At 60.2% G+C, this 15,294-nt stretch overlaps 1 protein-coding gene across 1 annotated transcript; it reads left to right on the top strand.

The window, feature by feature from the left end:
• The first annotated feature begins 974 nt into the window (after nt 1-974).
• On the top strand, nt 975-14,322 carry LOC109567031 (inactive ADP-ribosyltransferase ARH2). The gene is made up of 7 exons (XM_019971790.2): nt 975-1,558; nt 5,663-5,827; nt 10,392-10,517; nt 11,348-11,488; nt 12,100-12,227; nt 13,406-13,538; nt 13,962-14,322. The coding sequence occupies exons 1-7, from the start codon at nt 1,345-1,347 to the stop codon at nt 14,117-14,119; spliced, it is 1,065 nt and encodes a 354-aa protein (XP_019827349.2). The 5' UTR covers nt 975-1,344; the 3' UTR covers nt 14,120-14,322.
• Nucleotides 14,323-15,294: the final 972 nt, after the last annotated feature.

The raw sequence follows: 15,294 nt of genomic DNA, 5'->3' as shown, positions 1-15,294 counted from the left end.
CCCCCACGCTCAAGGCACAAGGCCAGGGCTCACCTCCCTGCGTCCTCTCGGCTCACGTCGGCCGAACGGTGTGCAGTTGCCCTGAGCACCTCTGACGGTGCCTCTGCCTCAGCCACGAGTATTTCTGCCCAGCGGTGCCCTTCTCCCCACAGCAGGCAGCTGGCAGAGGGCTGCCCTCAGGGAGGGAGCTTGCGTGCCCAGCAACCGGATGGCACTCACTGTGAGGCCCCTGGGTTCAGGGTCTCCCAGAACCGTGCCAGCTGGAGTCGTGTTCCAGAGCCTCACTCTCAACACGGGCTGCGAAGATGCCACAACGCACTCACGGGCACCTTAGCACCTTAGCATCTTAGGATCTTAGCATCTTAGCATCTTAGCATCTTTCTGTTACTGAAACTTTATCAGATGTGTTCCTCACGTCCTGGTGCCCTGGCCTGACGTAGGACCGGGTCCTGTGGTACCATGGGCCTGGGGACACAGATGGCGGCTTTTCTGACCCTGGGCTTCAGGCCCGGACGCCTGCTTTACACCTGGGCCCCCCAGCCTCGGCACCACCGTGAACACTCCTCCCGTGGAGCAGGGGTGGGGGCCCTGCATCCCACCCCACACAGAATGGCCTGTGTCTGTCAGGGAGGCACTGCCAGCGCTGGGCTGGGGGACACCCAGGTCACTGCAGCTCCATCTGCTTCCTCCTTCCCGAGTAGCAGATTTCTATCATCAACACACTCCACAGTCACTCACCCTCCAGAAACCAAAGCCGCGCGCGTGACAGCTGAGTCCCAGCAGGGTGCTGGGTGCAGGAGCCGGGCATAGGCTGCTGAGGGTGACCCGTGTGATTGCGAGTCCAGGAAACGCAAAGACCCAGGGACAAGGCGGACGGGTGGAGGCCCGGGGGTGGGGGGTCACGGGGGCAGAGGGGCCAGGGGACTCGGGGGTCTCAGCCTGGCTGTGGGAGGCCGAGGCACACTGTGCGATTGACTGGATTGAGCCTGGGTGTGGGGGTTCCACACCGGAGCTCTAGAAACGAGAGTGCTTCCTCCAGGTCACTGGGCAGACTTCCCCAGAGCAGCGGCTTCGCCCACCCAGGGCTGTTCTGAGCCGCAGACGCCTCCACGGAAGAGCCAGCTCAGTCCCGACCCTGTGGACAGACGCTGCCGCCCCACGTGGCTGGCGGAGGCTGTGAGCTGCAGTCCAGACGGTGTTCTCATTGGTGCCACCTGCAGAGACAGAGGAGGAGTGCCTGCCACTCGGGGAGGCTCCTGACAGCGGCACAATGACCAGCCCGGAGGTCAGCAGGGCTGACTAAAGGCAGAGCAGCACGTCGGCCGCCCGCAGCCAGGGGCAGATATGGAGAAGTTTCAGGCTGCGATGCTGCTGGGGGCCGTCGGGGACGCGCTGGGGTTCGGGCACGCTGCCAGGGAGAGCAGCAGCTTGGGCGCCAGGGTCCAGGAGGAGATGGGGAAGGGAGGTGGGCTGGACCACCTCGTGCTCTCGCCGGAGACGTGGCCGGTGAGCGACAACACCATCATGCACATGTCGACAGCGGGGGCCCTCATCACAGGTGAGGCTCTGCCCCGGGGCGGGGGTGGCGGGGGGATCCCGAGGTGAGGGGCCCAGAGCCCGGGGGTCGCCTGCTGCTGCGGCCGAGACCGGCTCGTCACATGGGGTCCCCAGCAGACGGGGTGCGCCTCCACTGCGTCCCAAGACAGCCTCTTGGGCAACGGTGTCACTTTACTCTGCTCACCTGCAGACTCGGGTTCTTAAGCCAAGACTTTGCATTGTGTTTGTAAACATTCACTCAGCAAAGCCTGTGTATTCAGAGTTAAACGCAATCAAAGGGCTCACTTTGGGCCCATTTGGGAGGAAACCTCAACTTCTCACTGTGAATAGTTAGCTTGCTTCTGAATTTATTTCAAAAAATATATAAAATAATAAGCCAGTTTGCAGTTGCGCCGATTAAGATGATATTTGGGGGGAGCTGCTTCTAAATCCCGATGAGTTGTGTGGTTAAAATGCCGTCTGCCAAATAGGGTTGAGCCTGGAGAGTTGCTGGAGGTTACCCTACGAAAACGCCATGAACTGGTTGGTTTTGGGGGAAACAGAGTTTAAGTAGCAGGTTGATTTCAGGAACACGTTTTTACTGAATTTCGGAAAAGCAGCGGGCGTCTGGGTGAGGCACAGTCTCCTTACAATTGCTGTTGAAAACCTGTCAGAGGGTGAGGGCGCCACTGCAAAATTAGAACCTGAGGCGGCTCTGAGTGGCTGGAATGTGTGTGTCACCGAGTGCTCACCCGCCAGCCGCCCGGGAGCCGGGTTTAGCTCAGATGTCACGGCACAGGAATGCTGTCTGCTCCAAATAGCAGGCGGAGAACTGAGCCTCAGATAAGATAGTGTCACAGCAGGTTGACATGACAAGCCGTCCTTCTGAGTCTGCAGACTCCGAGATCTGGGGTGGGGCGGGGGGAGGGGGGGCAGGGTGCAATTGTGGGGCTTCCAGGCCGTCTCTGGGCAGGCCCCAGGCCCCTCCGTCTCCCATCCCCGGGCCCTCCTGTGGTGCCCACCTGGCAGAGTCCCTGGCATGCCTCCAGCCTGCACTGTGGTCCCAGGACTCCCTGCCGTGGCTGCTGTCAAGAACGTGCTCCCCCGGGTTGGAGCAAGTCACATCCCCTTGGCAGGAATAGGGCGGAATCCGCCCGGGTGAAGCATGTGGATCCGGAGCACATTGGTAGCAGGCCCAGTTCTGATGGGCTCGGGCACAGCTGGATGCGGGCACCTCTGGACACATGCCCTCTGGCCCACAGGTGACCATGATGCACTCGGGCAAGTCTGTGCCCCAGAAATTGTTTTCACTCTCTAAACATCTAAGTTTAGTTTTCAAACCGCCCAACTTTTTTCTTTAATAACAAACTGTAGCTTGTGTAAGGGGCATGGCAAATAGATGGGGAAACAATGGAACCAGTGACAGGCTTTATTTGCGGGGGGGCTCCAAAATCACTGCAGATGGTGACTGCAGCCATGAAATTAAAAGATACTTGCTCCTTGGAAGGAAAGCTATGACCAACCTAGATAGCATATTAAAAAGCAGAGACAGAGACATTACTTTGCCAACAAAGGTCCGTCTAGTCGAGGCTATGGTTTTTCCAGTGGTCATGTATGGATGTGAGAGTTGGACTGTGAAGAAAGCTGAGCGCCGAAGAATTGATGCTTTTGAACTGTGGTGTTGAAGACTCTTGAGAGTCCCTTGGGCTGCAGGGAGATCCAACCAGTCCATTCTAAAGGAGATCAGTCCTGAGGGTTCATTGGAAGGACTGATGCTGAAGCTGAAGCTCCAATACTTTGGCCACCTGATGTGAAGAGCTGACTCATTTGAAAAGACCCTGATGCTGGGAAAGACTGAGGGCAGGAGGAGAAGGGGACGACAGAGGATGAGATGGTTGGATGGCATCACTGACTCAATGGACATGAGTTTGAGCAAGCTCCAGGAGTTGGTGATGGACAGGGAGGCCTGGCGTGCTGCAGTCCGTGGGGTCGCAAAGAGACGCGACTGAGTGGACTGACTGAGCCACGTGCATCACAGCGCCAGTGGAGCCTGACTGTGGGCCTGTCTCACCGTGAGTGTTATCATCGCATCCTCACGTCACCCTTCAGGTCGACTTTATTACAGCGGATTACAGATAAAGGGACTGACACAGAGGAGCTGTGTCATCAGCCCAGTGCTGCCCAGCAAGTGCAGACAGAAGCCTGACAGCCTCGGCCTGCCTCTGGAGCCCCGACCCAACCCAGGGCTGCAGGACCTGCGCTGTTTCAGGGGCCTGACAGACCGTGGCTCCTCACGTGATTTCCAAAGGCAGGCAGGGCTTGCGGCCCCAGGCGTGTGGCTGTGGGCCGGGCCCTGCGGAGCGGTGGGTGCGCCCAGCCATGCCCACTCCGCCATGCCTCTGAGACAGGCAGTGCTGAACAGAAGTGGGCGCTGAGCGGAACGTGGCGTCCAGGGCCCCGCAGGGCAGGCGGGCCCTGCAGAGTGGAGAGAGGTCCCGGCCCCACGATCCTCTCCCCAGTGCTGCCTGCGGCGGCATTTGAAACGTCGGTATTACCGAGTGATCCAGATGGGTCTCCTGCCTTCTCTCCGTCATGACTTCAGCCAGGAGGCTCACAGGGGGCTTTGTAGGTGGATCTGTCGAGTAGGGGAGACAGAGAAGTGAGTTCAGTGGCCGCATCAGCTCGCAGAGGAGCTCGGGCCAGAGGGCGCGAGGCTCTGTGGCTCTGAATTTGGGATCAGCTCCCGGCTTTTGCTGCCGTTTTGCTTTTAAAGAACTTTGTCTCTTCAAAAAGAAGTAATTCCAGAATAAAACGACTCATCTTAGGGGACCTGGAAGGCCCAGGCTTCTTCTCCTTGGACTGAGACGGTAGAGGAGGTGACAGAGAGCCCGGTCTTGCCCCTCCCTGGCCAGGGCCACCCAGCACCACCTGCTGTCATCCGATGTTGCCAGGGTTACCCAGTGTCACCTGGCGTCACTGTCCATGGGCCAGATGGGACTCACACCCCCAGCCCGGACCCCACAACACCCCCGCCTGGCTCAGAACTGAGGCAGCATGGCGTGGCCCAGAGTCGAAGCAGCGGCCAGATGGCGCCAGGCCTCTGCCCCACTGCTGAGATGGGGGTGGACAGGAGCCGCTCCCCCGCAGCACAGCTCCCAGAGCAGCGCTGGGACCCGCGGCGCACCCCCACTCTGCCTGGACTCAGGCGTCTGCCCTGCCTGCCTGCACCAGGGCCGGAGGCAACCTGGGTTTTGTGCCAACTGTGCTCTGCTGCCAGCTCTGCGCCCAGGGTGGGCGAGAGAGAGGGGGCTCCGCTGCCAGCTTTGCGTCCAGGGTGGGCAGGAGGTGGGCAGCGTCCTTCTCCACCCCCATGGCCCCCAGAGACGGGGCTTCACTGGGAGGGCTGCACGCAGCCCTGCACAGACAGGGCCCGGTGCCGTCAGCCTCGCTGGCAGGCACGCCCTCTGCCTGCTCCATCCCATCCGCTCTCGTGTGACCAGGCCCCCTGGGCTCCAGCTTTGGAGGGTGTGTGGTCTCTGTCCACCACGCTGTGGACTCACTTAATGGCAGAAATGCCCAGTTGTGATGAAAACCCATTCACAATCCCTCGCTGAGCCTACAGCAGGCAGACAGGGGCCTGACCCTGCAGTGGGGGCACATGAGGACATCTGGACACCGGTCAGCAAGCCCTCTGTGCCTGGCACCCTGAGATCTCCAAGGACACGCTCCAAGGACACGTCCCCAGACTGCCTTCCTGAGGGGTCGCGGTGGGGATGCTGGGGATGGTGGGGGGGGGCGTGGCTGTTTGGCTGGAGCGGGGAGCAGGCAGCTGGGCTGGGAGGGCGGCTCTTGGCACCCTGGACAGGGGACACTGAGGGCCACGGAACAGGTGGATGTCGGCCCAGCAGGCCCCTCGTGGACAGAGCCATCGCTGTGCATGAAGACCCCAGGTCTTCCTAGACTCTTGTGTGTAACAACGAGAAACCGCAGCCTCTGAAATGAGATGAAATCCAAAGCGCACTGCGTCTGCAGTCAGGTCTCTCCGGGGAGCCGGTCCCAGGGCCTCCCTCCTGTGGTGGGGGCGGGCCGCGTGCTGGGGCTCATCTGATCCTCCCTTCCTCCCCAGACTTCTGGTGCCTGGACGACCTCTACCGTGAGATGGTGCGGCGCTACGTGGACGTCCTGGAGAAGCTCCCGGAGCAGCGGGCAGACCCGGCCACCCTGGAGGGCTGCTCCCAGCTGAAGCCAGACAACTACCTCCTGGCATGGCACACGCCGTTCAACGAGAAAGGTCAGGGCGCTCTCCCCTTCCTCTGAGGAGGCGGGGCCAGAGGGCCTCGGGACAGGGCCCTGCTCGTCACCCCCAACAGGACCCCAGGGACCCGGCCCCACCTGGGCACCAACCGGGGATGCAGGCATCTCAGTCACCATCCCTGGTGTGCCTTAAGGATAATCTCCCACTGCTTCCCTTTTAAACGTGTGCTCTCAGCCAAAACAAATGTCTGTGTCTGTGATGATCCCATCTGGGGTGATGTTGGCAGGCAGCCTCTGCCCCTAGGGCTCTGCTGCTGGGGTCCTGGACCCGACCTCTGGGCTCACAGCAAGGGCAGGCCTGACCTCTGGGTTGATGCTGAAGGATACCATCAAGTCAAAGATCAGATCAGATTAGATCAGTTGCTCAGTCGTGTCTGACTCTTCGCGACCCCATGAATCACAGCACGCCAGGCTTCCCTGTCCATCACCAACTCCCGGAGTTCACTGAGACTCACGTCCATCGAGTTGGTGATGCCATCCAGCCATCTCATCCTCTGGCGTCCCCTTCTCCTCTTGCCCCCAATCCCTCCCAGCATCAGAGTCTTTTCCAATGAGTCAACTCTTCACATGAGGTGGCCAAAGTACTGGAGTTTCAGCTTTAGCATCATTCCTTCCAAAGAAATCCCAGGGCTGATCTCCTTCAGAATGGACTGATTGGATCTCCTTGCAGTCCAAGGGACTCTCAAGAGTCTTCTCCAACACCACAGTTCAAAAGCATCAATTCTTCGGCTCGATAAAGGACAGAAATGGTATGGACCTAACAGAAGCAAAAGATAATAAGAAGAGATGGCAAGAATACACAGAAGAACTGTACAAAAAAGATCTTCACGACCAAGATAATCACGATGTTGTGATCACTGACCTAGAGCCAGACATCCTGGAATGTGAAGTCAAGTGGGCCTTAAGAACATTTCACTACGAACAAAGCTAGTGGAGGTGATGGAATTCCAGTTGAGCTATTCCAAATCCTGAGAGATGATGCTGTGAAAGTTCTGCACTCAATATGCCAGCAAATTTGGAAAACTCAGCAGTGGCCACAGGACTGGAAAAGGTCAGTTTTCATTCCAATCCCAAAGAAAGGCAATGCCAAAGAATGCTCAACCGGCAAATAAAGAAGCAGGGAATATGGTCTGTAAAAAAGAGAAATATCAGTAAATCAGAAACGACAAACTCTGACAGTCACTAGAGTTATCAGGTAAGGATATAAAATTGTGTGCGTTCTATACTTCCGAAAAGTTAAGTAGATACATTAGGACTTCCCTGGTGGCTCAGATGGTAAAGCGTCTGCCTACAATGTGGGAGACCTGGGTTCCATCCCTGGGTCGGGAAGATCCCCTGGAGAAGGAAATGGCAACCCACTCCAGTACTCTTGCCTGGAGAATCCCATGGACGGAGGAGCCTGGTGGGCTACAGTCCATGGGGTCGCAAAGAGTCGGACACGACTCAGCGACTTCACTTTCACTTTTCTTTTCTATACTTTTGTAGGTACACAAAAGACCTACATCTCAGTTCTAGAGAAAACACTGCAGTGTCTGAGTGAAACTCACTGACTGAGATTCACAGCGGATTAGACATTTCAGAAAAAAGATGAGTGAGTTTGAAAGGCAGAGCGATAAAAACTGTCCACATAAAACTGGGACATAAAAACCGGGACACACAGAGAAGAAAGAACCCGAAAACGTGGAGGGACATCAGGGAGCCATGGGACAGGTTGGAGCACTGGGGCATTAAAAGAGGAGGGAGAATAGAAACGATGTGGAGAAACAGTGGCCAGAATTGTCCAAAGTAGATTTTAAAAGACGTGAACGCACATGGCCCAGAAACTCAATAAATTCCAAGCATAAGAAACAAACAAAAACCTCCAACAAGACCCACAGCCATCAAATCACTCAGAACTGTCAACAAAGACGGAGCGCGCCTCCCTGCGGACCGCCAAGGTGAGGGCGGCGGGTTCCAGCGGAAGCAGCACCTCCGGGCGCAGAGAAACCCGGTCAGACCTACGCCCAGAGCAGCGAGGCCTGAGCAGCCTCTGTGGGCGGAGCGGAGGAGTCCATGCCCGAGGGTGCCGGGGAGAGATGCCCGCACGTCCTGACCACCTGCACAGGCCACGCGGGCAGCATTTCATCTGTGAAGGAAATGACGATGGGAACGCAGGCCCAGCATGCTCACGGGGAGGCTGCCGACAGCGGCAGAGGCCCCGGAGCCAACCGCACACGGCCCCTCCGGGGAGCTGAGGTCAGGAGCCCCCAGGCGCCCTCTCCCGCCTCAGACGCAGCGGCTAAGAGGCCAGGCAGGCAGGCCACGTGCTGGAGAACGCACTGCTGAGCACAAGTCTGCGAGGGATGTGAACCCCAAGGACGCAAAGAACTTGTTTTTTAAAAGTAACTTTGTTTATTTATTGTTGCCAGTGCGGGGTCTCCGTCCACCCGGGGCTTCCTCCAGCTGGGAGAGATGGCGCTGCCTCTCGGCAGGGGCCTCTCCTGCTGTAAGCACAGGCCCGGGCACTCGGGCCTCAGCAGCTGTGGCTGTGGGCTCAGTCGTCACGGCTCCCGCGCTCTAGAGCACAGGCTCAGTCGTGGTGGGGCGTGAGTGTAGTCTCTCCACGCCATGTGGGGTCTTCCTGGATCAGGGATCAAATCCGTGTCTGCTGTGTCGGCAGGTGGATTCTTTACCTCTGAGCCCCCAGGGACGCCCTGAAGACCTCTCAGAGCCTAATGATGAGGGACGTCCCTAGTGGCCCTGTGGTTACGAACCCACCTGCCACTGAAGGAGACGTGGGTGGGATCCCTGGTCTGGGAGGGTACCACATGCCACGGAGCAGCTAAGCCCGTGTGCACAGCTCCTTAACCCGAACCCTAGAGCCTAGAAGCCACTGCCACACCTCGTGGCTCGAGAGCAGCCCCCACTCATTGCGGCCAGAGATATCTCACGTGCAGCGACAAAGACGCACTGCGAGCATAAATGAGTAACTAATTAAAAAGCCCTGATTATAGAAGAGCAACCCCACACAAAAGTGGGAAAACCACTGAGACAAGCGCTTCACCAGGGAAGACATGTGCATGCCAGGGAAGCACACCCGTTATCACATGCTGACACGGAGCCACGGTGAAAGGCCCCAACCTCACGGGTTCACCCCCAACCTCAAAGGCTCACCCCCAACCTCACAGGCTCACCCCCAACTTCACAGGCTCACCCCAACCTCACAGGCTCACCCCCAACCTCATAGGCTCACCCCCGACTTCACGGGTTCACTCCCGACTTCACGGGTTCACTCCCAACCTCACGGGCTCACCCCCAACCTCACAGGCTCACCCCCAACTTCACAGGCTCACCCCCAACCTCATGGGCTCACCCTCAACTTCACGGGCTCACCCCCAACCTCACAGGCTCACCCCCAACTTCATGGGCTCACCCCCAACCTCACAGGCTCACCCCCAACTTCACAGGCTCACCCCCAACCTCACAGGCTCACCCCAACCTCATAGGCTCACCCTCAACTTCACGGGTTCACCCCCAACCTCATAGGCTCACCCCCAACCTCACAGGCTCACCCCCAACTTCACAGGCTCACCCCCAACCTCACAGGCTCACCCCCAACCTCACGGGTTCACCCCCAACCTCACGGGCTCACCCCCAACCTCACAGGCTCACCCTCAACTTCACGGGCCCACCCCCAACCTCATGGGCGAGCTCGCGTTGACAGCGGTGTCCAGATGTGGCGGAGATTCCAGGGTGGGGGGTGTGCAGCAGTGTGGCCACTTCGGAATCTGGTTCCGCAGTTTCTCACACGCTGAACATTCATGGGATGTGTGAGCTCAGCGTTCCTCTCAGAGATGTTTACCCAAGAGAAGAGAAAGCGCCCATCCGCACGAGACTCGGTCATCAATGCTCATAGCACCTTTATCTGTATTAGCCTCAGACTGGAGACAACTCGATCGTGCATCAGCTGGAAGTGGACCAACCAGCTGAGGTCCCTCCACCCACACGGTGGAGCCCAGCTACGGACACACAGCGCAGACAAGTCTCAGCAGTTACGCTGCGTGAGGGGAGCCAGGCGAAAAAGGCTACTTTCTACATGACTCTGTTTGTATACGTTTCTGAAGGGGGCAGAGGCACACTTTGGGATGACAGATGCATGTGCAGTTTTTCCTTGGGTACCGGTTTCCGGGGAGTATCATGTCAAGACAACACACATTTGTTAAATACATGTGGCCGGTTGTCCGTCAGCTGTAGCTCAGGGAAGCAGCTTTTAGGAAGAGGGGCAGACATGACTGGGCGTGCACCGTGGACGGTTCTGGCTCCTGCGTTTCCCAGCCGGGCCACACTGGGAGCGGGCCCCACCCCAGCCGAAAGCCTCTTTCGTGGCTGCGTCTGTTCCAACACGTGCCCCCATGCAATTTCTTTCGTCTCTCGTCTTAGGAATGTGGGCAGTGTCCCTGTCTCTGAGTCACCGACACTGATAAACGTGGGCACAGACTGCTGTGCGTGTCCAGGTTAGGTGGGGTTGCAGGCAGAGGTCTGAATGCGGGTTCCCCACACAGGTTCGGGGTTTGGCGCTGCCACCAAGGCAATGTGCGTGGGGATGCGGTACTGGCAGCCGGAGCGGCTGGAGACGCTGGTGGAGGTCAGCGTGGAGTGTGGCAGGATGACGCACAACCACCCCACAGGTGATGGCGCGGGGGCGGAGGGCGGGGCTCGGGGTGACCGGGAGCCACGCTCGGGAGTGTGCCCCAGTGGGGGGTGGGGCGTCCATCCTGGCCTCTGTCCCGAGCATGGCCCTGGTAGGCAGGGGTGGGGGGGTCCATCCTGGGCCTCTGTCCCGAGTGTGGCCCCAGCAGGGGACGGGGTGTCCATCCTGGCTTCTGTCCCAAGCATGGCCCCGGTGGGCGGGGGGTCCATCCTAGCCTCTGTCCTGAGCGTGGCCCTGGCGGGTGGGGGTTCCATCCTGGGGCCTCTGTCCCAAGCGTGGCCCCGGCAGGCGGGGATCCATCCTAGCCTCTGTCCTGAGCGTGGCCCCAGCGGGCCGGGGGTCCATCCTGGCCTCTGTCCCGAGCATGGCCCTGGTGGGCAGGGGTGGGGGGGTCCATCCTGGGCCTCTGTCACGAGCGTGACCCCAGCGGGTGGACGGGGGGTCCATCCTGGCTTCTGTCCCAAGCATGGCCCCGGCGGGCGGGGGTTCCATCCTGGGGCCTCTGTCCCGAGAGTGGCCCCGGCAGGCGGGAGTCCATCCTGGCCTCTGTCCTGAGTGTGGCCCCGGCGGGCGGGGGTCCATCCTAGCCTCTGTCCTGAGCGTGACCCCAGTGGGCGGCGGGGGGTCCATCCTGGCCTGTGTCCCGAGCGTGGCCCCGGCGGGCGGGTGCAGGGGGTCCATCCTGGCCTCTGTCCCGAGCGTGGCCCCGGCGGGCGGGTGCAGGGTTTCCATCCTGGCCTCTGTCCCGAGCGTGGCCCCGGCAGGCGGGTGCAGGGGGTCCATCCTGGCCTCTGTCCCGCATCCCAGGCTTCCTTGGGTCCCTGTGCACCGCCCTGTTTGCATCATACGCTGTCCAGGGAAAGCGGCTGGAGCAGTGGGGGCGAGACATGCTTCGGACAGTGCCGCTGGCCGAGGAGTACTGCAAGAAGACCATCCGGCACCTGGCAGGTGAGCCGGCTCCCGGCAGCTCCATCCACACACAGAGTGAAGTGGCCAGGCCCAGGGGGAGGGGGCTCCGTGTGACAGGCGGACCCCAGGTCTGTGGTCTGTGGTGTCACCTGGCCGCAGAGCGGGAGGCCCGGTGTGGGGACCCTCTCTGGGTTCTTGAAACGCAGGTTCCCCCTCACCCCCAGCATCATCCATGAGCCAGTGGAGCTGCACAACGATTCAGAAAAGTTACCAGTGCCTCTGGGGCTTGGATGTCAGGCCATTAATTAGGGGCAACGAATGTCCTGTCTCCTGACTTTGCAGGCACAGCATTGAGTTAATAAAAACACTCATGTTCAGAATTTCCATGAGAAGCCGCTTTGATCTTGCGATGGTCGCCTTACTTCAGCCCATCATCAAGCATCCTTTCCCCTCTCCATCTTCCCTGCTAGTATCTCAAAGCAGCTACAATGTGAGCATCTTTTTATTTTGGGAGCCATTGCTAAAGCCCCAGGCCCCCCTCCAAGCCCATCTGGGCTGGGGCATGGGCTCTGCCTCTGGCCCTCCCCATCGCTGTCCACGGTGCCCGGCTGGACGGCCGGCACAGCCTTCTTCCCGCTCTTTGTGTCTAGAGTACCAGGAACACTGGTTTTACTTTGAAGCTAAGTGGCAGTTCTACCTGGAGGAGAGGAAAATCATCGAGGACACGGAGAACGAGGCCAGCTTTCCTGACCGCTATGATGCAGAGGAGAGGGAAAAAGTAGGCTCTTGGGCCCGAGATGGATGGGGTGGGAGAAGTGGGGGCCACTGCCCCGGGTCCCAGGCCAAGTCCTGCCTACCGCCCCCACCTGTGGGGAACCAGGGAGGTGAGCTGAGGGAGCGTGTGGGGGGCTGTGGAAAACTTCATGCAGGAAGCCCGTTTGAAATGGCTACTGCTTTTATGGTTTCATCTTCTTGAATACAAACACAATTTGTGCAAAAATAGTCCATCTCACTTCATCTCTTCTGAAGACCAGGGATATAGGGTTGTCTAGGATGAATAAACTGGTGCAAACCAGTGGCATTCCCCATGCTGAGAAAACCCCTGAAGTGGCTGAAATCACCGGGATCATGATTGGCAACACAAGAGAAAGCCTGTGTAGCTACAGTTTAACCAAGACAGACATTTATTATCCTCACATAAAGGGTATTCAGAGCTGGTCAGAACTCTCTTGCAGTGAGGAACTGAGGATCTTCCTGTTTGGCTGCTCTGCTATTCTGAGAACTTGCCTCATAGTCCAAACTGGCTGCTCCCGCTCCAGCCAGCACACCTGTATTCCAGGTGTCAGGAAGGTGTGGAGGAAGAAGCAGCACCCACCCTTTCCTTTTTAAGTGCTTCCTACTGCCCTTTCATTTACCCCTCACGAGTCCCCTGATGCAGAAAGACTCAGTCGCACTGTTCTGGAGACGCTGCTGCCTCAGACCAGCTGGCTTTGCTGCCAAGGTGCAGCGGTGTGACCTGCCTGCGTCCATCTCCCTGGCTGTGTCTGGCCCCTGCCCCTTATCAGTTTTCTCTCCCAGACAGAGGGACCTGCCCTGAGGCCCCAGCCACCGTTGCTCCCACTGTGTCCACCGACTGGTCTGCAGCCCAGAAAACACCCACAACCCACCCAGCCTCACTTGTCCCCGTGCCCCACGCAGGCCGCAGTGACGCCCGACCACAACATTCCCGGCCCCTTGCCAGCCATCTGCATCACAGAATTTGCCGCCTTTGTCTGCGGGACAGCTCGGGTGTGAGAGCCCTGGGAAGCAGGCCTTTCCTGCCCACTGTCCACCCTCAGCCGGGGGCAGTGCCTGGACACAGGGGTGTCACATCAGTGCAGGGGTGGGCTGGGAACTGTGCCCCGAGGCCCTCGGCATGGCCCGGGCCAGGCCTCTGACCCGTGGTGCCTTCCCCAGACGTACAGGAAATGGAGCTCTGAGGGTCGCGGGGGCCGGCGGGGCCACGACGCCCCCATGATCGCCTACGACGCCCTCCTGGGAGCCAAGGGCAGCTGGACGGAGCTGTGCCACCGCGCCATGTTCCATGGAGGTGAGGGGCCGCCTGCGGGCCTCCTGCTGGGAGGAACACCCACCTCCCCAGCACCAGGGGCCTCTCCGAGCGCCCAGGGGTGCCCAGCGGCACCTCTCGGGGCAGGCAGAGGGGAGAAGGGGGCAGCGACCTGGGGCCTCGGGTGGGTAGGGAGGAGGGGGCTGGGAGGCGAGGTCAGCGGGTGGGGGGCACCGTGAGGACATCACCCCTTCAAGGCTGTCCCCTGAGTGCTGGGTCCTGGGCTGGGAAGACCTCTGCACGCCGGGGTCCAGCCGTCCAAGGAGCGGGAGGGGACACCCCGCCCCCTCACTGGGCTACAGCCGAGGTCAGGGCAGAGGCTGAGACAGCTCAGCCCCCTGGTGAGGGGATGCGGGGCCGGGGGCGGGGACCACGGGGCAGCTCTGAGGGTCCCGCCTCTTCCAGGTGAGAGCGGGGCCACCGGGGCCATCGCCGGCTGCCTGTTCGGGCTGCTGCACGGCCTGGACGCCGTCCCCGCGGGGCTGTACCGCGAGCTGGAGCACCAGGACGAGCTGAGGCGCCTGGGCGAGGCGCTGCACCGCCTGTCCTCGCAGGAGAAGTAAAGCCCTCCCCGCGGGGCCACACGCAGCCCCGCGCCGTCTTAACCCGCCCTCCGGGCTCCCGGGGCCTAACTGCTGCATAAAATGCATTGTTTGTCCGGTGAGCGTGTCCTCCCTGCCCTGGCCGAGCCTCATGCCTTACTGATGTCACTCTGCGTTCAACAGCCTCAGACCTCCGAATACAAGGTCACGAAGGGCCTCTTGGACACTCGGTGTATTTTATTCTGTTGCAAAACTAACGCTCTCTGCTCACTGACTGGACAGCACTAACCGCCACGGCTCAGCTGGGACGGCCTCGGGCTGCAGGGCGTTCTGCACGGCTGCTTTCTAGCTCTTAGCGAGGCCTGTCCACCCCACACACCGCTGGGTTCCCAGCCCCGGAGGGCAGCTGCTGTGTCTGCATCCTCACTGCGGTGTGTCCAGACCAGGAGGAAGAGCGGCCCCCAGCCCGAGCCTTCGGGGCGCCCCACACGCTCGTCTAACCGCCAGCCCATGTGTTTAATCACACCAGCGCTTAACACCAACCCCTCTGGGAGCAAGTAACCGAGGACGCCTGGAAACGGGATGTCCGTCCCCAGGCTCGCAGATGAGGACAGAGCTGGGCCTGCCCCCTGTGGTCCGGCTTCTCCCTGAGGACACTCGCTCTTGTTAAAAATAACCCTGACCACAGCCTTGGTGAAGCAGCGGCTAGCGTGAGCGGAACAGTGGGTGGCGGCTGACACATAACACGTGCTTCACCAGCTTGGCGGGCCTGTCGTGGGGTGGCCGTCCCCACGGGGAGAAGGCTTGGGGCGGAGCAGTCAGGCGCGTCCCCTCCAGACACGCGCGGCACTCACCCCAAGCCCTGGGCCGCAGTGACCCGGGGCGCGTTTCCAGCCGAGGCCATGGGTGGTGCTCCGCCGGCCCGCGGGGCCCCTGGCTGTGCTGACAAGCCCTTGGCCTCACACGCATTGCGACACAGGGGCTCCACGCAGCGCCTCTGAGCCACCGAACTAACCTCACTGCTCAGGACTCTCGGCAGTCAGAGTCGGGGGGAGGGCAGGTGCCCCGCCGCGCGGGTGCAGGCAGGGCTGGGGGTGTGGAGATTAACAGAGTCATCTTCCAGGAAGGGAAGCCGGCTAAGGTGAGTCGACCCTGGCCCAGGCGCACAGGACGTGTTGGGCTTCCACGCAGCCTCT

Source organism: Bos indicus, chromosome 12 (assembly GCF_029378745.1).
Source record: "Bos indicus isolate NIAB-ARS_2022 breed Sahiwal x Tharparkar chromosome 12, NIAB-ARS_B.indTharparkar_mat_pri_1.0, whole genome shotgun sequence".
In the NCBI taxonomy this organism is placed as follows: Eukaryota; Metazoa; Chordata; class Mammalia; order Artiodactyla; family Bovidae; genus Bos; species Bos indicus.
This window is presented reverse-complemented; position numbering and strand designations above follow the sequence as displayed.

Coding starts and splice junctions, on each gene's coding strand:
- LOC109567031 (XM_019971790.2), top strand. CDS start 1,345: ATGGAGAAGTTTCAGGCTGCGATGCTGCTGGGGGCCGTCGGGGACGCG. Junction 1,559..5,662: donor AGCGGGGGCCCTCATCACAG/GTGAGGCTCTGC, acceptor CTTCCTCCCCAG/ACTTCTGGTGCCTGGACGAC. Junction 11,489..12,099: donor GACCATCCGGCACCTGGCAG/GTGAGCCGGCTC, acceptor CTTTGTGTCTAG/AGTACCAGGAACACTGGTTT.